Source organism: Chelonia mydas, chromosome 4 (assembly GCF_015237465.2).
Source record: "Chelonia mydas isolate rCheMyd1 chromosome 4, rCheMyd1.pri.v2, whole genome shotgun sequence".
In the NCBI taxonomy this organism is placed as follows: Eukaryota; Metazoa; Chordata; order Testudines; family Cheloniidae; genus Chelonia; species Chelonia mydas.
In genome coordinates, this window is record NC_057852.1 from 92903771 (window position 1) to 92930667 (window position 26897).

Genomic DNA, 26897 nt, shown 5'->3' on the forward strand with positions numbered 1-26897 from the left:
AAAATGGCACCTGCACCCACAAAATAGGTAACTGTGAGTTCAAATACTACCTTGCCTGTACTATTGCTCATTTTGACTAGGTTGTGTTAGTCTGACTTTAGTGGCACTTGTGTAAATATGTGGATAGCACAATGAGAATTGTTGCACAATCTGAACCTTTGTATGCAAAAATCTATATCTGCCAAATTTTGTTGGTGCAGTTAGGGAAGGCTGTTTGAAAACGTGACCATAATGTACTCATGGGAAACTTTTAAATCCATGTCAGCATTACTACTGATTACTGATCTGCTTAGAATTCCAGCAATGTGCGTACTACAGACGTGTCACATGCACTGTGTGGATAGAAAACTTCCCTGCTAGAACATTTATGCTACGTGGCCCCTACATAAATAACAAGCTATAGGATTTATGTTGTACAGTGCCTAGCACAATTGTATTGCACGTTACTGTGATACAAATAATAAATAACAATAACATGGGATGGCTAAAAGCAAACGCTAAAAAACTGTGACCGATCTGAGCCAGCCCCTTGCATCTGTCTTAAACTATGCCCAATTGTATTGACGTCAATTGAAAGACTCCCACTGATATCAATGCAAGTTAGATCAGGACCTAAGAAAACAGAAAACACTGCTAGAGTGTGATCATGCAGTTTCAGTAATAATTGTCTTGCACTTCTGAAATTAAAATGAACTTTTAAACAGAAGCTTATACTTCTGAGGTACGTGCAATGTGTTCATTCTTAAAATACACTGGACAAAATTCTGTTCTCGTTTATCAGTGGAAGTTGTTGTAATAGGCAACACTAAAAATATTTGAGGTTCACTTCAGATACATACAGTATATCCAAATATATTTGTTCTGTAAATCTCTCAAATCAGAGTAATGGTATTGCTGGTACTTCCAGGGGTGGACCAGGTGGAAAAACTAGTAATAGTTGGGAGTATTTGCTCCCAGGAAGTACTGAGGGGTGTATGTGTGTTTCACTTCATTTGAACCTGATTTGTGTGTGTGTGTGTGTGTGTCTCTCTCTCACACACACACACACACACACCCCTCTACACACATCAGATTCATTTTGCATTTTGGTCAGAGGCTTGAGCCTATATTCCTTTTGTTATCTGAACTGGTTCACATATCCACAGATTGTAGCATAGTCCAAAACTAAGTACTTCACTGTAAAGAACTGGATCTGGGTATAATGGTGAAAGAGTAATAGTAATGAGCAGCATGTGACGTCAGGTGATAATATTGAAATGTTGCAAAGAGCTCAAGGAAAGGGGTGGGAGGGCTACTGAAAAAAGGATCTTTTACGTGGAAGCTTCCATTTTGATACTGTGTAGGATGTTGTATGAAACACACCACCACAAGTTAACAAAAAACCCTTAAAAGTATAGTTAACTACAGAATTGCTCTCCTGGGTCCTACAAGAATGTACATATGAGAGTGTGAAAATAAAGATTTGTGATTTCAGGAATCTGAGCTTTGAAAAATCAAAAGAAAAACTAATTTTAGACATAGTGCCCCAAAGGATTGTTTAAAGCTGAATTGCAGCTTCAAAAAATTCTTGAAAAAAGTTAAATTTATTCACCAAAAAAGGAAAAATATAGAGGCCTGAAATATAAACTGGGTCTGTTACTAACTTATAGCAGGAATACTGGACAATAAAGTACAACGTAAGAAATAAGTTAGAAATATTGCTATATGATATGAACCTAGTAAGACACTGACTGCCGTATTAAATAAAAATGTAAGAACAAATATATCTAGATCTATGTAAATATTATATGTACATATAAGGGCATAGTTAAAAATATTTGGTCAAAACATCTGACATGTTTTCAGTTGAAATCAATGGGATTAAAATTAAGTGTGTGCATAAGTGTTTCTAGGACTGTGACTTTAGATGGAGCAGTTATTTGAATACTATTATGAGTGTGTTACATCTCATTATGGCTAATCATTTCCAGAACTAGTAGTTGCACTGGGAGATAGATAATATCAGTGAGTTGGGGAGATCAGAAATATTCAACACTGGAACTGAGTAGCTAAGTGCCCCTACATGTCTGTCTTAAACCAACTCTGTTATGGCAGTTGAATGTTTTAAAATAATGGCTAAGGGGCCTTTTTTGTAGAGTTATGTCAAATAAGAGAAGTACTACTATGTAATAAACACGTAGTGAAGCAGTAGAGTTTCATAAAGATAATCTAATACCATATTAATGTATTGTGTTTATATTTGTATTGTTTATTCATGTGGAACTGAATTATTAATCTTGCTTTGTTTTTCTTTGTCCCTGTTTAAATTGTACATTTATTAATTCCAAACTGCCTAGCTCTGAGATACAGACAAAATGTTATTTAGAACTTTGAGTATTCCAACTTCTCATTTAAGAAGTGTCAGCAATCTTTCATATCTGAGTCTGAAAATAAATGTTTGACTCTGGACTGAAAATGGGAATAGAAGACCTGGGGCAAATCAAGCATTAAAATCATGGTATAGATACAGTTTAAAGACCTGTCTGAGAGAACTAATGATTTGTAGGGAATTCAAATCTTGTTTGCAGCATAATTAGGGTTGTCTTGTTCAAGCAGTGCCTGGCTGATGTTCCATTTTCAGAAATGACAGTGAAACTTGCAGGTCATTGCATCTCTCTGAGAGGCTTGATGATAGTCTATTTACACTCATCTACTGTGCAGCAGCTGCTAAATGCTAATATATTGCAATGCTTGGTTTTTACCCAGGAGACTTAATTGGAGACTCTGCTGTATTCTCAGAGAAGAATCTCTTCTCTGTTAGCAGCCTTTTTCTCCCATTCTTCGTTCTTCTTTCCTCTCTTTTATGAGGCATTTATGTCATTCAGTGCATGCCCTTTCATATGAAATCCTCATTCATATGATCAAGAAGCAATGTAGGATGAATGGCCATAACTCCTAGTGGCCACCTTTCTTGATGATAATAGTTCTGTTATCATTTAATTTTGATATCATTTAATTTTGCTTGTTTTATCTCCTCAAAAAATTACTCCACCTATGAAACATCTTCCTGTAGCCATTCCTCTGTCAGTTTGTCACCTTCACTTGTTGTATCTTGTCTTAAATATGGTCTGATGTGGGCAGAAGGGTCCTCCTGCATGCCATGACTTGCGGGAATGGGGCTTTAGACTGTAAGCATCTAGGAGCAGGGATTGTCCATAAATATCTGTTTCTACAGCTAGTTGCCCAGAGCAATAAGAAGCTGAGTTTTATTGGGATCTCTAGGCACTATTGGAATACAAATGATCAATTATTATTATTTAACTAGGTGAGCTCATGACTGATTAGTGTATATACAGGTATAACTATGTGGTGGCCCCCATCTTGGCTGGCACACTGGTGATTTAAGCAGGGACCTCCAGAGCTAAAAGCATGAGCTGCCACAGCTTGGGCTAAAGAGCCAAAGGTACTTAGCTGGGACAGTGACAGATTCATTTCCTCTTTGAATGAGGCACAGAGTGGGACCTGTAACACACTCACCAGTGAGTTCAGCTAATCTGAATGTCACTGCTGAAGATACATATGGTTCTCATACGCATTATGATTTTAAGGGACTGAAATGATGGATAGCTCTATACACAAAGAGAGGAAGGCAAATCCATTACCTATTTTCAAAAAGAAAATTTTAGAAGGTTTTCTCGAAGAAATCCTCTAAGCATAACTCACCTGATAAGCTGATTTTCAGCAGTTAGTTTGATGGAAGGGAATTACAGACGTGAAGTCTGAAGGCAAATGGAAACACATTCTCCACATGCTCTGTTTAACAAATGAAAACCACGTTTTTCAAGCTCTCAGCCATTTCCTTATGAGTGCGTTGTTCTCTCTTTCACAATTGAAGTACCAGCTGTGTTTGAAGTGTTTGACAGGAAGTGTTTCACAGATGTTTGAAGAATGTGACAGGAAACTCATGATGGGTCAAAATAATCAATAAACAAATATTTAATATCTTCTTTTCCTGCTAATATATCTTAAGCTTGATTTTGATAAGTGGAAACATGTTACTTTGTATATATGTATAGAGGTATATTTTACTAGTTTTCAAGCTACTGTATTTGGCTATATAGTCAGAGAATGGAAGTGATATTTGAGCCTTTTATTTTGCACAGATTAAGCCATAGTTAAGGTGTTCAGAAATTGATCCCTTTTTTTGACTGTGAAGCAATTTGTGTTACTTGTCAATCCTATCTTATCCACATTTTTAAAAAATGTACCAAATGGATCCAAGATACATTGTGCATTATGTCTTTGTTTTTCAGGTTGACTGAATTATGCTTTTCACTATATTCTCTTGCCATTATTTCCATTGCTGTAAAACAACTATGGGCAAAGTTTGTCATAAGTAGCCAACTCTCTTCCTGGCAAAGTCCCCTCTCTCTTGGAAACCATACAAATCCTAGTAAAATAGATTTTGGTGCTATCTCAACATAGGGAATAACATGATCCTTTAATTTTAGATTTGCATATTTGATACTTTAGATTGTATTTAACTATAACTTTTAAAATGTTTCTCCTACAATGGTGGACTATAAAATACATTGTACAGAACTGGTGAACTTCTGGTGTTGCAAGGCAATAATAAACCAAGTTATATTTGACCATGGTGTCTTCACTGCGGTGTGTCGATGGGAGAGCATCTCCCATCGATTCCCCTTGCACTTCTCATTGAGGTGGAGTACCAGAATTGATACTAGAGCGATCAGCTGTCAATTTATCATGTCTGTACTGTATAGACATAAATTGATCCCCGCTGGATCGATCGCTGACCCTCGATCTGGCCAGTGGTGTAGAAAGCTAAGGAGCAGCCTGAAAGCACTGTGTGACCCTGGAGAAGCCTAGAGCAAAGTTCTGGATTGACTGTGGTGGTTGAAAGAAGCTTGGGCTATAAGCAAAGAAGCTATCCCTTGGTTTTTGGTTTCTCCTCCATTGTAAATAAGATTGCATCAAAAAAAATACCAGACTCCATCACCAATTTCTACTCCTTCCTGGAATATCATCAGGGCTCTGAACTTTGACAAACCACTAGGGTCAAAAGGCGTAACAGTACATTGTTCTAAAAATCTACTCTGAAACACTGGAAAGCAATTAAATGTCTAAGTTATGGCTAACATTGAGTGGGAAACAGATTTTCTGTTTCATGGGAAATTTTACAACTTTGAAATTTTTTTTCTGTTCCAAAACAAAATGAAAACAAAAAATGTAAAAAATACTTCGACTTGGTTTTTTTCGTGTGCTTGCTTTAAGAAATTCCTGTACTTAGAATTTAGAATATATGGTATACCTTGTTCTCCTTCAGAAAACAAATTCCTGACATGTATACTATCTAAAGTTAATAAGTTAATAAGTCAATAAGTAAAGTCCTTCTTACCTTCTATGACTAACATTATTTACAAGCATGATGCCTGTGACTATCAGCAAATCAGTGTTGCTGGCATCAAAATACCCTTTGGTCTCTTGGCCTCTTCTTCATAAATTAAGAGAAGGTAATATTACTAAACTCTAGATGTTGTGAGCTGTGTGTTTACCCACAGTTGCCTTCCAGAGAGCTCTAGAGTGGTGGCCATGTAGGAAGCTTAGTGTCTATAAAGGAATTTAGTAATTTAAATTAAACTAAATATACGTATTAACAGACATCAAATGAAAGAGGTGAATTTACACTTGAAGACAATTGCTCAGAGTGAGGTGGAGGGTACTTGTGAAATTTAACTCCTAGTAATATAAATATTATTAGTTCTTTAGGAGAAGAACTGAAAACCATTCAAGTCCAGGTACTTCTGCTTCTTAATGTACTCTAATCCATCCAGGTCTTTATTGTGACACTTGTCACTGAAGTATCTGAGCATCTCTCAAAAAGTTAAAAAAAAGACTGGATTAATTTTTCCTTCTTACTTCTCTTGAGGCAGTAGGACAGTGTTTTTCTGCTCAGTCCCCTTTCCTCTCCTATCCCCATTGATGTTCTTTATCATGTAAGATGCTTTTAAAAGTTTAAAAATTTGCTTTTAAATTAATTTAGTTGAAAAGAAAGGTGCCAACGGACAGACCAGGAGCCTGAAGTCCTCTATATACAGAAGAGGTACATCATGAATATCCCTGTATTGCCCTGCTTCCATGATGACTGGACTGACTGCTTCAAGGAGTCAGAAAGTTGTTGGATTTCCATGTCCATTCAGTCTCAGCCTTTCTAATGAAATTACCAACAATGGTGCTCGCTGGGACCAGTGGTGCTGGTGGTCTTGGGAAGTTAGGAACTGGAATGAGATCATCCACTTGCTTAAGAAAAATACTTTGAAAAATGGGTAAAACTGTCTGAATTGTTTTGTTTCATTTTTAGTTGCATTGGAAGGGACTTCTGCTTTCAGAAAGAATGCTCCTGGTGAACTTTAACCACTGAGGGCCAGAGTGGGTAAAAATGTAGGTAGGCAGGTATTGTTGAATCACAGAAATGTAGGGCTGGAAGAGACCTTGAGAAGTCAAGTCTAGTCCCCTGCACTGAGGCAGGATCTAGTAAACCTAGACCATCCCTGACAGCCATTTGTCCGACGTGTTCTCAAAAACCTCCAGTGATGGGGATTCCACAACCTCCTCTGGAAGCCTATTCCAGAGCTTAACTACCCTTAGAAAGCTTTTTCCTAATATCTAACCTAAATCTCCCTTGCTACAAATTAAATCCATTACTTCTTGTCCTACCTTCAGTGGACGTGGAGAACAATTGATCATCATCCTCTTTATGACCGCCCTTAACTTGTTTGAAGACTGTTATCAGGTTTCCCCTCAAACTTCTTGTCTCAAGACTAGATATGGTCAGGTTTTCTAGCCTTTGCTTATAGGTCAGGTTTTCTAAACCTTTTATCATTTTCTATTGCTCTCCTCTGGACTGTCTCCAGTTTGTGCACATCTTTCCTAAAGCGTGGTACCCAGAATTCGACATAGTACTCCAGCTGAGGCCTCACCATTGCTGAGTAGAGTGGGACAGCTCTCAGATCCTTTTCTGCAGTACTAGCTCCCAGCCAGTTATTTCCAATTTTGTAGTTGTGCATTAGAATTTTTCCTTCCTAAATGAAGTACTTTACACTTGTCTTTATTGAATTTCATCATGTTGATTTCAGACCAATTCTCTAATTTGCCAAGTTTATTTTGAATTCTAATCCCTCCCCCTGAAAAGTGTTTACAGCCCCTCCCAGGTTGGAATCCTCTGTCAATTTTATAAGCACACTCTCCACTCCATTATCCAAGTCATTAATGAAAATATTGAATAGTACTGGACCCAGGATTGGCCCTATGTTCATCTTTAGGCACATAAATACCTCAGTAAATCTGGCCCTCCATTGTTTATGATGATTGCCAGATCCTTGGACAGTGTAAATTGGAGTGTCATGAAAGTCCCTTTACAGCAGCCAATAATCTGGCCTCTAGTGAGTTTAAAGAAAGCTCCTGAAAATCAGTGTTTGAAAACTTTTTTTAATATAGAAGTGGTTTTTTTGTGACTGTTCTTCCCGTATTTCTCCACTTCTAAGTTTCAGTCTTTTTGATGTTCAAGATTCATGTGTCTCCCCTTTCCCTGCCCCACCCAACACACTGGGAAGCTTCCCCTGCCAATCATCTTCAGAATAAAATGATTACGTGGTGCCTTTCACTTGGAACATTCTTACGGTTTCAGTAGCGCTCCCTGGCTTTTACATTGTCAACAGCGGGATGTTTTCTGTCAGCTCTGTAGCTCCAGCTGAAGCCTCTTTGTGGCTCCGTGCCAAAGGAGTGTTTCAGTGAGAGGAAGACCTCCTTCAGGACCTCACAGATGAAAGATCCAGGCTCTCAGGCTCAAAAGGAGGCTGCATCTTCCACCTGATAAAACAGTTTATGCAGCTTATTTGCATAAACAAGGCCTGATGCTTTTATATAGACACTTTAGTGAGAAGAAAAATAAAAGAACAATCAAAACAGCTTTTTTCTCTGAACAGATGATGTATGATACTTTATGTCCAGCATTTGTTTTATTATGTTCAGTGTTGGGGACAGGAAGATAAATAATCCAAGGGAAGTGAATTTGTAGTCTCCCTGTATTTGTAATACTTTTTCCAATTATTTCCAAGAGACTGTAAGACATTAGCATTTTTATCTCTGTAAAAGGACATCAGTGTGTTACTGTTTCTACATGCGCGCACACTACATTTCTAAGTACAGTTTTTTGTACATACACTCATTGATCTGTTGCCTGCAATGTTGTTGTAGGCTATATTGGTCCCAGAATATTTAGAGACAAGGTGTTGAGGAAATATAATTTATTGGACCAACTTACGTTGGTGAAAAAGACAAGCTTTTTAGCTTACACAACTCTTCTTCAGGTTTTGGACAGGTACAAAATGTCACAGTTAAATACAAGGGTGGAACATATAAGGAATTAACACAAGTTGCAAGAGACCATTCAAGATGAAGTGGACACAGGTCAAAGGAGAGTTAGTGGGTTATGGATTGTTGTAATGAGCCATAAATCTAGTGTCTTTATAAAGTCCATGATTGTTGGTGACAAGCAGAGCTATGAATTAAAGCACTCAGGCTTGTCTTTTGGAGGTATTGTACAGGTTTCCTTTGTGGATGAGGACTAAGAGGTCAGATATGAAGTGATGATTTTATAAAAAGTGTTTGCCCACAGTTGATATGGTGTTCTTGTCTTTTATCACTTTACTGTGAATCCATTGGATAGAATGGTGATTCTCATTTTACCCACATACCTGATATTAGGGCATTTAATGGATGAGGTCCGTCATGTGTTGTAGTAGGCGTGTGTAGGACCTATGGATCGTGAAAGGTGTATTGTGGGAGGTGTTGATCATCGTAGCCGTAGAGATATTTCTGTTCTGTTTAAACAAACCCCCAGCATCATCACTCATCGTTAGAAGCAAGCTCCCCACAGACCAGGACACACCTGCACCACACTCTGCCCTACCAATCAATGCAATAACCGCAGATGTATCTCCACTGCTGTGGTGTTCAAAACCCCCCACAACACGCTTTTCAAAATCCCTGGGTCCTACTCATGCCTATAATAACATGTAGTGTACCTCATCCAGTGCACTAAATGCCCCAGTAACTATAATGGATGAAACCAGCCAATCACTACACTCTTGAATGAACTCTCACAGAAAAATAAGACAAAAACACCCTTTCACTCAGGGTAAATACTTTTCACAAAATGTAACTGCATATCTGCTCTGTTGCCCTCCACCTGCAGTGTGTCCATTATCTCCTGCAGCAAACATATCTCTGTTCTCAGTGGGGTAGATTCTAAGCTACATCTTCTCAGAGGTTCAACACAATCGGGGTAGCCTAGGAAGAACAGGACAGAAGTGGCTTAATGCCACTTCTGTGCCATATGGGAGCTGTGGGCACTGAAACAGTTGCTGGCATAATTTAGAGCAGCCCCCGGGGCTTCCCCAAGGCTGCCTATGCAGCCCAGAAACCCTATAGCACCGAGCACAATAGGCACAACTCCTTTCTCCGGCCCTGCCCCAATGTCAGGGCATGTATGTGAGCCCAATGCCACTTTACACCAGGAGAATCCTCATCTAGCCAGCTGTGGCATCTTTATACTGATGGAACAGAGCATGTGGGGCAAAAAAGGGGCCAGAATCTGGTCCAATCTGCCTACTAGCATAGAAGATGTAATTAGATATAGAGCAGTACGTTAATAAAAGCACTTATGGACCTTGCTAGTTACAAGTTAAAATAAAAGCTGTATGGTAAATAATTCATGCCTGAATACATCCAGGTTTCCAAGAAAATATTTACAAATAATTTAAAATGTCCTGTGACATGTCCACAGGATGAACTATCCTTGTATGCTTTAACAACTCGCATCCCCCTTTACTTACTGATTTTTTGAGTGGATCTTATCCACATCTCCCAAACCCAGTTCTTTTGACTTGGTGAAGGCAAAATGTCCATTACCTACCTCTTCTCCCAGTGCTTGCAAGATACTGATGACTCCAGTTGATATGCATGCTTGTAGTACACTAAGAGCATATTCTTGTGTGGATGGACAAATGGGTCAGGAAATCTGAACCAGCCGTGTTAAATGATAAAGCCAAACACACACGAAAAATTCCATCACTGGAGAGCACGGAATAGTGCGTATTTGGATTAGCTAATTTTTGCACTTTTTCATCTACCTCTTGGTTTTAGATCATTGCATCCTTACTAAGCAATACTCAGCTCTAAAACTCATTCCAGTCAATACTTCTTTATTGCTTGAGTAACACAGTAATGCCAGACTCCTTCGCAGCACCAACATGCTCGGAAGAGCCAAAAGATGTGGCGGCATTAGGCTTTCACATCAGTCATAGTGAAATACATAAATGGTAGTGTTGTTGTGTTGTGGAAAATATGGAGGTTAAGTATGGTTCCTATGCTGTAGATGGATATTTTAGTTACTTCAACCTATAGCCCCAGTGAACTTGAGTAAAGCTTTCAGAATAAGCCAAAATAAAGGAAAATATGTTGGTGATAAGTCATGCTGTATGGCTACTACAGCGTTGTGTATAATTATTCCAAAAAAACATGAAATGTAAGGTAAAATACGACATACCGTAGGCCATAAAGGACAGTTCCATCAGGATGTAGTCGAATCATTCGATTTTTCACTGTAACCCCATGAACATATGACTTCTTGTCATTTTGGAAGTATGTGTCCGGCACCCAGAGCTGGTCAGCTACTCTGTTGTCCAAAGTTAGGTTCAGAGGTATTCCAGAGTAAGACAGCCTTTTGTCCCTCCAGGACTGCTGGAAATACATTGTGAGTGTGTAGTCCTGGAAGCAAAAAAGAAAAAAGGTATTTTAGTAGTTGTTTATTTTGCACAATAGTTTATCTATCTATAATTTTAGTTTTGATAATTTAAGTTCAATACTTAATTATTGAATACATTTATATTAATATTAATAGCACACTTGAAAGTTTAAGGATCACTGAAACTTTGTAGCAAACGTAGATCTCTATTCAGTAACCACATCTGTGACTCTTGAACTGTATATGTTAATGTTGAGCTTCCTTCTGATTACAGCTGGTGAACCTTGCGAAATATCCTTGCGGTTGTTGGAAACTGCAATAGGCCTCAGTGTCTCCTCCCACATCAAATAGAGCAGTGGTTCTCAACCAGAGGTACATGGCGGTAGGCAGAGGTCTTCCAGGGGGTCCATCAACTCCTCTAGATATTTGTCTAGTTTTACAACAGGCTACATAAAAAGCACTAGTGAAGTCAGTACAAACTCAAATTTCATACAGACAATGACTTGTTTATATTTCTCTATATACTATACACTGAAATGTAAGTACAATATTTATATTCCAAATGATTTATTTTATAATTACGTGGTAAAAATAAGAAAGTATGCAATTTTTTCATTAATAGTGTGCTGAGACACTTTTGTAGTTTTGTGTCTGATTTTGTAAGCAAGTAGTTTTGTAGTGAGGTGTAACTTGGGGGTACGCAAGACAAATCAGACTCCTGAAAGGGGTGCAGTAGTTTGGAAAGGTTGAAAGCCACTGAAATAGAATACTTGGCACTCATGCATTAGGGAGTAACATTAAGGGACTCCAGTCCATAAATCATGTGTTACATGTTTCTTGAAGTTTATCCTCAACCTGAAGAGAGCTGCTTTTGCCTGATCTCAGCCAATAGCCAAGCCCGGCACTTGCAGAGCTCTTGTTGATGTGTTCTCTCACCTTCCACATTCCATTCTAAAACAATCCAAGAGGGCATGCTGTCCCTACACCCTTTAGCAGATAGTAAATATTTTATCTCAAAGCACAAGATCAGGTACTTTTCCCACAATGTTTATTAAGGCCACCAATCCCAATTCACCATTTATAGTCATGGATTCACTTTGGTCCTGAGACTTTTCTGGGCCTGAAAACTACTCTTAAAACACTACAAAGACACACATGTAGTGCTTCAGTGTAGATGCTACCTATGGTGATGGGAGGGATTCTCCTATTGTTGTAGATCAGGGATGGGCAAACTATGGCCCGTCGGCCAGATTCGGCTCGCCAGTCGTTTTAAGCCAGTCGTCGGGCTCCCACTGGGGAGTGGGGTCTGGGGCTTTCCCCACTCCAACCGGGGAGCAGGGTTGGGGGCCACTCCACACAGCTCCTGGAAGCCGCGGCATGGCCCCACTCTGGGGCTCCAGCCGGGGGAAGGGTCGGGGGCCACTCCACGTGGCTCCTGGAAACAGCAGCATGGCCCCCCTCCAGCTCCTACGCGTTCCAATGGCCCCCTCTGGCACTCCAGTGGGAGCTGCAGGGGTGGTGCCTGTGAACGGGACAGCGTGAAGAGCCGCCTGGCCACACCTCCGCATAGGAGCCAGAGAGCGGACATGACACTGCTTCTGGGAGGTGCTTGAGGTAAGCACCAGCCAGAGCCTAACCCCATGCCCCAATCCCCTGCCCCAGCCCTGATCCCCCTCCCATCCTCCAAACCACTCGATCCAGGCCCGGAGCACCCTCCTACACTCCAAACTTCTCAGCCCCAGCCCCAGCCCAGAGCCCTAACCCCGCCTCCCGCACCCCGCTCCCCCACCCCAGCCCAGAGTCCCCTCCCGCACCCTGAACTCCTCATTTTTGGCCCCACCCCGGAGCCCGCATCCCCAACTAGAGCCCTTACCCTCTCCTGCACCCCAACCCCAATTTTGTGAGCATTCATGGCCCGTCATATAATTTCTATTCCCAGGTGTGGCCCTCAGGCCAAAAAGTTTGCCTGCCCCTGGTGTAGGTAATCCACCTCCCCGAGGGGCAGTAGCTAGGTTGGTGGAAGAATTCTTCTATTGACCTAGCACTGTCTACACAGGGATTTAGGTTGGCTTAACTATGGATTTTTCTTGTGGACACCAGGCCAAAGCATCAGCATGAAGGGAATTCATATCTTCTATTTACTACCATATTGTGGCCCCGGGAGACCTCAGCTTGATGTGGAAAGAAAATTGTTTCAAAAGGCTTCTGAAGACCATCTGATTTCCCCCACCTCTGAACCTGCTGATTTTTAAGCATAGTCAGTTTTTTTAACTAGATTTAAAACTAGATTTAAAAAAAAAATTCAATTTAGAAAAATAAATTAAAGTTGTCCTTTTAAAAAAATAGCCTAGACTGGGCAAACTTGTTTTTCCTTGTTTCCCACCCAATCCAACGTTGTGCATTCAAAAGTTCAACTTGAACTCTGATGTTGGGTTCATATTTCTTTAGGAACGACTATGATCACACGAGAGAGCACAGAGAAAAAAAATTAAGGTATAAAAAGGTGTGGAAAAACAGAGCAGAAAACGAACAGAGTGAAAAATGACAAAGAGAACTGTTGAGGAGGAGAAAAGTCCAACTGGGGCGGGGTGGGGGCAGAGAAATACTTAGAATTTCAAGATCTAGGGTTTTTAATTTTTCCAGCCTATCCTTTTTCTTGCTGGAAGTGGCAGAAGAAGGATGAAGAATGTCTAATGCCATCTATTTAATAGTGTTAATTGATTATTTTCTTGAGATAAACATCTTTGTTTTATCTTGCTGGTAGGCTCAATAATGCCACTTGAAGTAAAATGTAATATGTAGTGAAATGTCATTAGCCTGAGCAAGAGCATCATCAAGTTCTAAATATAAGACTGCACAAAGTGAATTTTTTTCAGATCAGAAAAAAAATATAGACTGTAAACCTTAGTCCCAATCATACTGAATGAGCTACCACAGATGTACTGAAGCTAAATGCGTTGATCTATATTTCCGAATGCTCTCTCAGAGCTTAATCCAAAATCCCCTGAGATCAATGGAAAGATTCCTGCTGACTTCAGTGGGCTTTGGATAAGGCCCTTAGAGATGCTGCAAACTGAATGGCACCTTTCCTTTAAGTCTAGGTAGCATTCTGATTGTTGTTTGCTCAGAATTGTGCAGTATTCTGGCAGTATTACAAGACTTAAGATACCAACCTTTCTGAGAATGCAAGATGAATGATTCTGTCTGCACTTATGCATGAGAAGCTAAAACTCCCAGATTTATTTTGTTTAATAAGGCCATTGGTTCCCAAGATATAGATGTCAAGCATACACTGTGCTTCATAGCAGCATGAATAGTATTAATTCTAACTTGTATGCATGTTAAAGCTTAATTAAATTGCATTTGAGATAATAAAACTGTGACTTAGTCTGCCACTGGTCAACAAATTCTAATTAGTGGTTCAGGGCTCAGTATTTCAATGATCATTTACTTGATGAAGATAGAAACATCCATTTCTTAAATGCCTACATGTTATCCATGCCTCAGTAGGAATAGAAATAACTAGAAGGCTACACTGAACTCCCGCTGACTCTCTTATTACACGCTGTAACAATCAATATATAAAGGTAATTAAAACCAAGAATGCTGATCTTAACAGGATGCTTTGTTCCATATGGAGCAGGCACTTACTGGATTTATCAATCTTCCAGGATTTTCTTTTTCTGATATCCAGTTGTTGGTAATTGATCAATATCTCCTTTAGGATATGGGATATGTTTTGCTTGTGAGTTCTCAGTCTGGGGGGAGTCACAACACAAAGAGTTCTGGAGTGGGTATTTTGACTAGAATCATAGAATCATAGAATATCAGGGTTGGAAGGGACCTCAGGAGGTCATCTAGTCCAACCCCCTGCTCAAAGCAGGACCAGTCCCCAACTAAATCATCCCAGCCAGGGCTTTGTCAAGCCTGACCTTAAAAACTTCTAAGGAAGGAGATTCCACCACCTCCATAGGTAGCACATTCCAGTGTTTCACCACCCTCCTAGTGAAAAAGTTTTTCCTAATATCCAACCTAAACCTCCCCCACTGCAACTTGAGACCATTACTCCTTGTTCTGTCATCCGCTACCACTGAGAACAGTCTAGATCCATCCTCTTTGGAACCCCCTTTCAGTTAGTTGAAAGCAGCTATCAAATCCCCCCTCATTCTTCTCTTCCGCAGACTAAACAATCCCAGTTCCCTCAGCCTCTCCTCATAAGTCATGTGTTCCAGTCCCCTAATCATTTTTGTTGCCCTCCGCTGGACGTTTTCCAATTTTTCCACATCCTTCTTGTAGTGTGGGGCCCAAAACTGGACACAGTACTCCAGATGAGGCCTCACCAATGTCGAATAGAGGGGAACGATCACGTCCCTTGATCTGCTGGCAATGCCCCTACTTATACATCCCAAAATGCCATTGGCCTTCTTGGCAACAAGGGCACACTGTTGACTCATATCCAGCTTCTCGTCCACTGTAACCCGTAGGTCCTTTTCTGCAGAACTGCTGCCGAGCCATTCGGTCCCTAGTCTGTAGTGGTGCATGGGATTCTTCCGTCCTAAGTGCAGGACTCTGCACTTGTCCTGGTTGAACCTCAGCAGATTTCTTTTGGTGCAATCCTCTAATTTGTCTAGGTCCCACTGTATCCTATCCCTACCCTCCAGCGTATCTACCTCTCCTCCCAGTTTAGTGTCATCAGCAAACTTTCTGAGGGTGCAATCCACACCATCCTCCAGATCATTTATGAAGATATTGAACAAAACCGGCCCAAGGACGACCCTTGGGGCACTCCACTTGATACCGGCTGCCAACTAGACATGGAGCCATTGATTACTACCCGTTGAACCTGACAGTCTAGCCAGCTTTCTATCCACTTTATAGTCCATTCATCCAGCCCATAATTTTTTAACTTACTGGCAAGAATACTGTGGGAGACCGTGTCAAAAGCTTTGCTAAAGTCAAGGAACAACACGACCACTGCTTTTCCCTCATCCACAGAGCCAGTTAATCTCGTCATAGAAGGCAATTAGATTAGTCAGGCATGACTTGCCCTTGGTGAATCCATGCTCACTATTCCTGATCACTTTCCTCTCCTCTAAGTGCTTCAGAATTGATTCCTTGAGGACCTGCTCCATGATTTTTCCAGGGACTGAGATGAGGCTGACTGGCCTGTAGTTCCCAGGATCCTCCTTCTTCCCTTTTTTAAAGATGGGCACTACATTAGCCTTTTTCCAGTCATCCGGGACTTCCCCCGATCGCCATGAGTTTTCAAAGATAATGGCTCTGCAATCACAGAGCTGTGTGAATAATCAATTTTTTGGTTCACTGGCCAAACCAAAACATCAAAAATATCCTTCATTTAGATTGAACTGAAACATTATTTTTTCGGGTTTCTTGGCCAAAAAAATCTGAAAAAAACTGTTGGTTTAACATAATGTTTTGTTTAGATTTTGGGCATTTTAAATGACTTTTAATAAAAGCAAAGGAAATTTGGAAATGTCATTCACAAAACCACCACTGGAGGAGGCATTTCCCCTTCTAATACTCTATAGCCCCATGGTTACAGTGCTCACCTGGGGTGTGAGAGATCTGTGTTCAAATTCTCGCTCTCTCTTATTTAGAGGAGGACTTGAACTTGGGTTTCCCACATCCCATCTGAGAACCTTACCATGGGGGACACTACTTCCTCCTCCACTGGCCAGTGGTTTTATGAATGGTGCTTAAGTCTCTTTGAATCTAGCCCAAATTTTTGGGGGGGTTTGTGGTGGGATGTTCACCCCAGACCAGCATGGATGGAGCTAAAGGGGCATGAGAGGCCAATTAACCTTAGGCTGCACTGGCTGGGCAGCTCAAGGGCCATGAGACTGACTGAGAACAAAGCTCACCTGGGCAGTAAGGTCTGAGAGGGATAGATCTCAACTGCTGGTTCAAGGGTCCCTGGACTGGAACCCAGTGAAGAGGATGGGCTCGAGTTCCCCTACACACTAATGTGGGAGTAGTGCAGTCAGTACAGTGGAGATGGAGACTGCCTGAGATTTTGAGGAAGGAGACTCTAATAATGTCCCAGAAGGAGAGGACAATGATGACTTGGCCGAAGGGCTAAGCCACAAAGGAGAGGCACTACAGCTCTGGACTAGCAGGAGGGCAGCCGCGGAGTGAGTGACTGGGAAAAAGGGGCGAGCGACTGCCAGATGGGATGTGGACAGTGGCGAGCTAATTTCCTAGATGAGCCGCAAGGGGGTGCTGCCAAATGGTGAGCAGCAAACCCTGTGACAGGGCTGGAGCTCTTTAGAACATTCATGTTGGTTGGCCTGAATCTGCATTTTTCAGTGAATAAACTATTAATCCAACAAATTTTGCTGAGCTCTAGTCATGCCCTTCCTCCCTATCTTTATGTGTAGATGGGAGGGGAATCCTGAAATTTCTTTCCATTTTAACGTTGGATCACGGTTCTGAAAAGGTTGAGAACCATACTTTTGGAACAATATTTCTATTTATGCCTCTCCATGATATTTCTTGTATGATAAATTCAAAAATTAAAATAAAAACCTATGAAAGTTATAACATTAATTAATTCAATGAATTTCTGCAGCATTGATCTTTCATGTCTTGAACTATTTCTCTTGCAGAATGTAGAACTATTTATTTATCAGGCTAAAATGATGTTGAATTTCATAATAATTGCAAGATCCTGTCAGATTGCTGTGAAATTGTGGCATTCCAATTCCTATTTTTATGTATTCTGGTAGACTCCACAATGTGCTAGGTACAGTCCATGCACACAGGAAGGGTCCCTGTCTCAAAAACATTTCTGTATTGGCACCTGTGAATGATGATAGTTAATGGGTACTGTTTCCCTCTGGGCCTAGAGCTCCCACCATCCCTCATGTGAACCAAAAAGGTATATTTGATTGTTAGTTTATTGGCCAAAGTTCCCAAAAAAGTGTTGCAGCATTGCTAAAAGAGAGACAATGCAGAATTACTCGTGTACCTAGTTTTGCTCTATAAGCAGTCTCTATCTAAGATCATGACACACTTTCATAGCCTATTTTTAAAGTAGAAAACAGTGCTTGTGACTGGCAAATGAAATTATAATGGAAACCACATGAAAGGGCATATATAATGGAATTCTGTAAAGGAACATGATTCACTTGATAGGTGCATAACTTCAATATGACATTAACATATGATTGGATAATACATCAAATGTAACCAACTGCAAAAGGCAAAATTAAATGATAGATTGAAAAGTGTTACTTGCAACCTAGTATTGTCTCTGTTGAATAGGCCAAAACTGTTGTGACCTTTTGTACTTTGAAAATTTGGAGTGTATTGGGACATAATGGAATATGTAACTATCTAGATGATTGACCTCAGGGGTGACATCTGATTGTGATTGGTGGTGATAAGAGTATAGCTCACTGAAAATTATAGAATGAAGTAAACACGTAGGGTGTAAAAACCTATGAAATGATTACCAAGTTGGACCTAAGAAATGCTGTAACCTGGATTCCCAGGAAGGATGACTAGAGACTTTTCCTTTTTGTGCTTGTGCTGATTAATCCTAGATGTCTAATCTTTGATTAATAAAAAGCAATTGAGCATAACCATTTGATGTCTCATTAATTAATGAACTGAATACCCATTACAAAGTGTATATCCATATTTGTTAATAAAGTATAATTAATCAAGATACGAAAAGGTAACAGTGACTGGTATGTGTTCTTGTCACTAGAAAATGGGTCAATATAAATAAAAGCAGAGAGGGATGGATGTTGAAAAGACTGAACCAGATGGGCTCAGACAAGTATTTTAACTTTTTAGGATAAACACATAACTCACATTTTGTGGCTTGAGAGCCAGGGACATTTTCTCCTTCTAGTAAATCAGGTTTCTGCAAACTCTCTGTAACAGTCTGGACCAGTAGGTTCTTTTGTTTTGTATCATTTCACAAAGGTTAATCTCCAGATTTTCCCTGTCAGCAGACTTCCCAATGAGGATAGTATCAAATGAGTTATTCTGTAGCTCTTAATACTTTACACTATTTGGATAAGACAACAAATGATTCAACCAACCTATTGACAAATATTGACATATTAACAGGCCATGTTACTGACAGGTTCCAGATTAGGAAATGGAGACTTTGAAGAACTCGTTTATGGTACAGAACATCTCCTCTTCACCAGTCAGGAATCTGGACTCTCAAGCTCTAAGTAGCAATGCCCACTGGAACCTATATTTAATGTAATTAAGTGACACAGCACCCAAACTAGAATTTCCTGGATGGATTAAAGCTTTAAGTCCAAGGAATTCTAGTATGGGTGCTGTGTCACTTAATTACAGTTTTTGGGGTGGGGGCAGGGAGTTGATTAGGTTTTTTTGTGGTGTTAATGTTTGGCTTACAGTGTTGATAGGCTCTGGTTACAGAGAAGAGAATTGTGCTATGTATATATACCTGTGTCCTGTCATCTATAATATGACTAGAACGCATTGTACCAAGCGATGAATATTAGGAGCTAGGAGGAAACTTTTTCCTAGTGGCAGGTTATCCCATAACAGCCTACTGACTGATCTATTTTTGCACCTTCCTCTGTAATATAAGGCCCTGGCCACTGTAGATGACAGGATAAGAACATAAAAATGGCCACACAAGGTCAGACCAATGATCCATTCGGCCCAGTATCCTGTCTTTTGGCAATGGCTAATGCCAGGTGCTTCGGACGAAATGAACAGAACAGGCAATTATCAAGTGATCCATCCCCTGTCGTCCAGTCCCAGCATCTGACAGTTAGAGGCTTAGCCATCTTGGTTAATAGCCATTGATAGACCTATTCTCCATGAACGTATCTAATGTTTTTTAACCCACTTATACTTTTGACCTCCACAACATCCCCTGGCAATGAGTTCCACAGGTTTACTGGGTGTTGTATGAAGAAGTATTTCCGTATATTTTAAATCTGCTGCCTCTTAATTTCATTAGGTGACCTTGGGTACTTGTGTTACATGAAGGGGTAAATAACACTTCCTTATTCACCTCTTCTACACCATTCATGATTTTGTAGACCTCTATCATATCCTCACCCCTTAGTTATCTCTTTTCTAAACAGAACATTCCAGTCTTTTTCATCTCTTCTCATATGGAAGCTGTTCCATACCCCTAATCTTTTTTCCCTTTTGCCCTTCTCTGTACTTTTTCCATTTCTAATGTATCTTTTTTCAAATGAGGCGACCAGAATAGCACACAGTATGCAAGGTGTGGCTGTACCATGGATTTATATAGTGGCATTATGATATTTTCTGTCTTATTATCTATTCCTTTCCTAATGATTCACAACATTGTGTAATTGCCAGGATGTGGTGTCACGTTAACTATCCTCCAGTCATCTGGTAGAGGCTGATTTAAACAAGAGGCTACATACCACAATTTTGCAATTTCATATTTGAGTTCCTTCAGAACACTTGGGTGAATACTATCTGGTTCCGTTGACTTATTATTATTTAATTTATTGTTTTGTTCCAAAATTTCCTCTATTGACACCTTAAACTGGGGCAGTTCCTCAGATTTGTCACCTAAAAAACATGGCTCAGGTTTGAGACTCTCCCTCACATCCTCCGCACTGAAGAATGATGCAAGGAATTTATTTAGCTTCTCAGCAATGGCCTTTTCTATTCCATGCTGGAATAGATGGGCCATTGCTCTAATCAAATATCACAGTTCCTGTGCTTTCTGAGTGGTTAGAAACCACACTGAGCAGTGTGCACAATAAATACCCAAATTACCAGATTTGGAGATTTGTTTCAGACTCAAACCTTAGTCCAAATCCATAGAAAGGTTCACTGAGAATGACAATACTTTTGAAGGACACTGACCCCAGTTTTGAATAAAGCTTGGCCAGCTTATGATTTTTCAGTGAAATCCATATTTTTAATGGTTTGAACACCAAACCTGCTTTAAATAAATGGGATAGTAGTGGAAATGACAGAGATCTCTCATTGGCTTGGTTCTCAGGTGGCATTTGAGCAAAATGCACTAGTAAATGTCATTCCAGAATCCTGATGCTACGATAAACTGAAAATAATCTTGTAGTAAAATGCAAATTACTTTCACTTTTAGATAAATAGCAGTTTCTTAAAATCTGGGGTCACTTGGTTAATAGATTGAAATAAACATATATTTTATATATTTCTGCTAAAGTAACAGTCCCTGTACAAACATCAGCGATCAAGAACATAGGTAAATAGAGCACTTTCTGGATGATTTCAGTTCTATTAAAATGATAACACTGGCACAGATATAATCCTGGTTCTCTTATATGTTTCATGCCATTTAAGTCAATCTGCTAATTTCCCTCAAATCAGTTTTTTGAAAATTAGGAAAAGTTATTTTTAGTGCAGATAAAACCAAACACAGATTAAAATTCATTTGGTATCGTTTTATGAAATGTCATGCTTCTGGGATGAGCAAAATAGCCACAGTTTTAACTAGTTTTGAATGCTATGTGTGGTAGAACACAGCAGAGAAGACTTTTTGTATATCCAAAATGTGAAACAGGATTGCAGCATTTTGTGGCATATGGCAGGGATAGCAATTACAAACAGGATAAGAAAGCCCCACTTAGGTTTAAAAAAAAATTGGTCAAGTGAAAAACAAGGATATGGCATCCATTTCTCTGTATTAACATGTATGTGACAAACTGCTTGAAACCCTTCTTGTATGGATTCTAATCTCTAGGTCAGTGGTTCTCAACCTTTTTTTTTGCAGACCACTTGAAAATTGCTGAGGGTCTCGGCAGACCACTTAATGATCTTTCCAAATGTTGTTTGTACCATTAGATAACTATTGTAAAACACTTTGGATAAAAGGGCTATATTAAAAAAGACTTAATTACAATTAATGTTTTTTTGTTCTACAAATAAAAGCACACAACTCCTATTTTAATATCAGTAGTCTTACCTTTCTAGTGAGATGGATGTGCCTTCTGTCCTACACCACGGCAGCCCCTGAGCTGGGGCTGGGAAGGAGGGGATTCTATTCCCAGCCACAGAGCTGAGGCTGACAAGGAGGGCCGTCTCTCCCCAGCAGCCGCAGACTTGGAACTGGGGAAAGTCGCCTCTTTCTCTGACCACCACAGCCCTGCACGTCCCAGATTCCTCCCACCCCCTCTTCTCACCCCACTGCCCCCTCCCACCATCCCATATTCCCCCCGCAAGGCCACTACCTCACCTTACATGTGCATCTTCTCCAGGGTCCAAGCACCTAATTAGTGGAGCCCTGCCTAGGCATGGACCAGGGACCCTATTGTGCTAAGCATTGTATAAACACAGAACAGAAATATGTCTCTGCTCCCCAAAGATTGTGTTTGTCAAGGGCGGAGAACAGAAATGTTGCAGTAATTGAGTCTCAAGATGAGAGTCTGGACGAGAGTTTTAGAGTGGTCCCTCAGCACAAACTTCATGTACTTGAGCCGATGATTGTCCCGGTTAAAAGATAGTCTGTGAAAATGTAATGAATAAGAGAACCTGTTCTATTGGGCAGCTAGAACAAAATGCCTTGAACCAACAAACTTTTTCTAAATCTGTCTCTAGGCACAGAGCTAACCATTGGCTGAACACTGATTGATTATGAGTTCAGAGAATGAAGTTGTGGAAACCTTCCACAGCCAGATGTGCACAGCAACATACTTGTGTGCACATGTGAACATTTAAAAACTTTTTTTGGATAGCATTTCAATATTAGAATTTGGCCCTGGCTCCAAATACCGGTTTTGATTCAGCAAAAAATTGTGTGGTCTTCTAATAGCACAAAAATCATGAGTGCACATTATATACATTAGAGAGACAAGGTGGGTGTGGTAATATCTTTTATTGCACCATCTTCTGTTGGTGAAGACACAAGTTTTCGAGCTACACAGAGCTCTTCTTCAGGTCTGGGAAAGATACACAGTGTTACAGCTAAATACAAAGTGGAACAGATTGTTTAGCATAAGTAGTTAACACACATTCTAAGAGATCATTCAAAGTGACATGTCCCATTAGCTTCAGTCATAGGACAAAAAAGGTGGGGTTGTGGGTTACAGATTGTTGTAATAAGCCATACATTTAGTGTGTTTATTAAGACCAGGCTTTTTAGTGTCTAGCAAAGTTATGAATTTAAGCTCCCAGGCTTGTCTTTTGAAGCTCCCAGGCTTGACAAAGCCCTGGCTGGGATGATTTAGTTGGGGATTGGTCCTGCTTTGAGCAGGGGGTTGGACTAGATGACCTCCTGAGGTCCCTTCCAACCCTGATATTCTATGATTCTATGACTCTAAGAGGGTGTTGTGCCGGTTTTCTTTGAGGATGAGAACTGAGAGGTCAGATATGGAGTGACGGCTTTCTGAAAAGTGTTCACTCATAGGTGATATGGTGTTTTTGTCTTTTTTCTTTTTTCTGTGGGAGTTCATTCGAGAGCATAGTGATTGTCTGGTTTCACCTACATTTGATAGCATAGTGATTGTCTGGTTTCAGCCACATAGTTATTAGATCATTTAGTGCACTGGATGAGGTATGCCACATGTTGTGATAGGCATATATAGAATCCATGGATCTTGAAAGATGTGTTGTGGGGGGGTATTGATCATCATAGCAGTGGAGATATGTCTGCAAATTTTGCATTTGTTGTTATGGCAGGGTCTGGTGCTGCTTTGAGTTGATTGGTGCTGTTCTGTGGGGAGCTTGCTTCTGATGATGAGCTTGGAGAGTTTGGGGGTTGTTTGAAGGCCAGAAGTGGGGGTTCAGGAAAGGTTTCTTTCAGAATGTGGTCCCCATCAAGTATTGATTACAATTGTTTAATGATACTCCATGTGGGTTTCAGTATGGGGTAGTAGCTGACAATTAGGGATATGCGGTTGGAGTTTTCCCTGTATTGAAGCAGGTTCTCTTGGGGTATTTGGGTGGCCCATTCCATGATGCGATCTTCTTCTCTGGTGGAGTTTCCTTGTTTGGTGAAGGTGGTTTTAAGTGTGTTAAGGTGTGTATTCCACATGTTCTCCTCTGTTGTATCAGAGTGCCTAGCTATGGATAACAGATTGTTTTGTGTTTGGGATGGTTACTGGATCTGTGAGGTAAGTATGATGATCTGTGGGTTTCTTGTATACAGTTGTCTGTATGGTTCCATTGCTGAAGCTGATCATGGTTTCCAGAAATTTGATGCTAGGTCAGGAGTGTTCTAGAAAGAGTTTGATGAATGGGTGCTGGTGGTTGAAGCTGTGGTGGAAATTTGAAAGAGTTTAGGTCATCCATCTATAGGATGAAACTAGCATCAATGTATCTCAGGTATATAATTAGTTTTGTGGTGCATTTGTCCAGAAATTCTTCCTCAAGGCGTCCCATGAAGAGGTTGGCATACTGGGGAGCCATCTTATTACCTATGGCTTTTCCTATGGTTTGAACAAAGTGTTTTGTCATTGAATGTAAAGTTGTTATGGGTGAGGATTAAATGGATGGTTTGACGATGTGTTTGGGATGGATATCTGAGGGTTGTCCATTGTATTGTAGATATTTGAGGTAGGCAGCGATGCAGTCATTGTGATGGATGTTGGTGTAGAGGGAATTGACATCCATGGTGGCAAGGATGGTGTTCTGGTTGTTAAGGTTGCAGAGTTGCTGGAGGAAGTCAGCTGTGTCTTAGAGGAAGCTGGCTATTGCTGTGGGGAGTGATTTGAAGATGATTTCTGTAAATCCTCATATTCCTTCAATAAGAGTTCCATGGCCAGATATGATGTGTCTGCCTGGGTTCCCTTATTTGTATATCTTGGGAAGCATGTGCACGGTCCTTGGGGTGCAGGTGGGGGCTCATGGGGGAGGAGGTTATAGAGTTTCTCTTGGAGTTGTTTGGGGAAGGATTTGGTGATATCCTTAAATTCTTGGGTGAATTGTGGTGTGGTATCTTCTTTGAGTTCTTTATAGTAGATAGCATCGGGGAGATGTCAGTTGGCCTAGCTGACATAGTCATCACAGTTGAGAACTATGATGGCATGCCCTTTGTCTACAGCTTTGATCACTATCTAGTGGTTGCATTTTCAGGGACTATATAGATGTGATGTTTGTTAAGGATTTCACAGTCAATTTCCTGAAGCAATCAATGTAATGGTCAAATGTGTGGTTTTGCCCACGTAACAATGCTGCCTCTGGCGGGACACAACTGTTACAGCCCAAAGTTACAGCCCAAAGCTGGAGTTCCTTTATTATTAAGGCATGCCAAACCAGCCAAACAGAGAAGACTTTGGTTTTACCCCACTTCTGGCTAACAAGCAATTCCCTCAGATAGTCCAATTCCCTTGTATCACCACCAGCACCACTCCTTATGGGGACAAATGGTTCTGAAAACCAATACCCCAGTAAAAGAAAAATGGTTCTCCTGATTCCAAAGAACCAAGCCCCAGACCAGGTCAATATACAAGTCAGATCTTACCCACAAATCACAATGTTGCCAGTCCTTTAGAATCTAAAATCTAAAGGTTTATTCATAAAAAGAAATATAGATGAGAGCTAAAATTGGTTAAATGGAATCAATTACATACAGTAATGGCAAAGTTCTTGGTTCAGGCTTGTAGCAGTGATGAAATAAACTGCAGGTTCAAAGCAAATCTCTGGAGTACATCCACAACTTGGATGGGTCATTCAGTCCTTTGTTCAGAGCTTCAGTTTGTAGCAAAGTTCCTCCAGAGGTGTCATAAATATAAAGGGAAGGGTAAACCCCTGTAAAATCCCTCCTGGCCAGAGGAAATCTCCTCTCACCTGTAAAGGGTTAAGAAGCTAAAGGTAACCTCGCTGGCACCTGACCAAAATGACCAATGAGGAGACAAGATAATTTCAAAAGCTGGGAGGAGGGAGAGAAACAAAGGGTATGTGTGTCTGTCTATATTTTGTCTTTGCCGGGGATAGACCAGGAATGAAGCCTTAGAACTTTTAGTAAGTAATCTAGCTAGGTACGTGTTAGATTATGATTTCTTTAAATGGCTGAGAAAAGAATTGTGCTGAATAGAATAACTATTTCTGTCTGTGTATCTTTTTTGTAACTTAAGGTTTTGCCTAGAGGGGTTCTCTATGTTTTGAATCTAATTACCCTGTAAAGTATTTACCATCCTGATTTTACAGGGGGGATTTTTTTTTATTTCTATTTACTTCTATTTCTATTAAAAGTCTTCTTGTAAGAAAACTGAATGCTTTTTCATTGTTCTCAGATCCAAGGGTTTGGGTCTGTGGTCACCTATGCAAATTGGTGAGGCTTTTTATCCAACATTTCCCTGGAAAGGGGGGGTGCAAGTGTTGGGAGGATTGTTCATTGTTCTTAAGATCCAAGGGTCTGGGTCTGTAGTCACCTAGGCAAATTGGTGAGGCTTTTTACCAAACCTTGTCCAGGAAGTGGGGTGCAAGGTTTTGGGAAGTATTTTGGGGGGAAAGACGTGTCCAAACAGCTCTTCCCCAGTAACCAGTATTTGTTTGGTGGTGGTAGCGGCCAATCCAAGGACAAAGGGTGGAATATTTTGTACCTTGGGGAAGTTTTGACCTAAGCTGGTAAAGATAAGCTTAGGAGGTTTTTTTCATGCAGGTCCCCACATCTGTACCCTAGAGTTCAGAGTGGGGGAGGAACCTTGACATGGTGGCAGAGTGGTGGGATTAACCTGAAATCATTTTGAGATCCAGTTGAGATTTTTTTGAATTAGAAATACAGATTTTAAAAAGAGATTTTTTTTCCTTTGGAAAGGAAGTCCAGAAAGCAGCTTGTTTTTCTCTGCTTTGTGGCCAAGCAGAGACAAAAGGGGATTATCTTTGTGAATTGCAGGTTTTCTTTGCCTGGAGGCAGGGTACTTAACTCCTGCAGGGAAATTCACAGTCTTCCAACCCAGAGTTTTTTTTTTTTTCCCTAAAAGTAAATAGAAGGGGGGGTGTTCTACCCATTTGCCTGGAGACAAAAGTGGCAAGGGTTTTTTTTTTGGATTTTGATTTTTTACAAGGAGCACAAGTTTAAAAAGGAAACTTGGTTTTTCTTTGGGCTGGGTAAACAGGTTTCAAAGTAGCTGGAAGTTTTTGCTTTGATTTGGGCCCAGAG

At 40.4% G+C, this 26897-nt stretch overlaps 1 protein-coding gene across 2 annotated transcripts in view; it reads right to left on the reverse strand.

Annotated features, from left to right (window-relative positions):
* GABRB1 (gamma-aminobutyric acid type A receptor subunit beta1) overlaps positions 1 to 26897 on the reverse strand; it is a 274858-nt gene that overhangs the window by 100718 nt on the left and 147243 nt on the right. For both annotated transcript variants that reach the window (XR_006290112.1, XM_037897844.2), the window contains exon 4: positions 10613 to 10833. Coding sequence is in view for 1 of the 2 variants with exons in the window: in XM_037897844.2 (XP_037753772.1) it covers positions 10613 to 10833 (221 nt within the window). In the remaining variant the exon portion in view is untranslated. The remainder of the gene's footprint in view (positions 1 to 10612; positions 10834 to 26897) is intronic.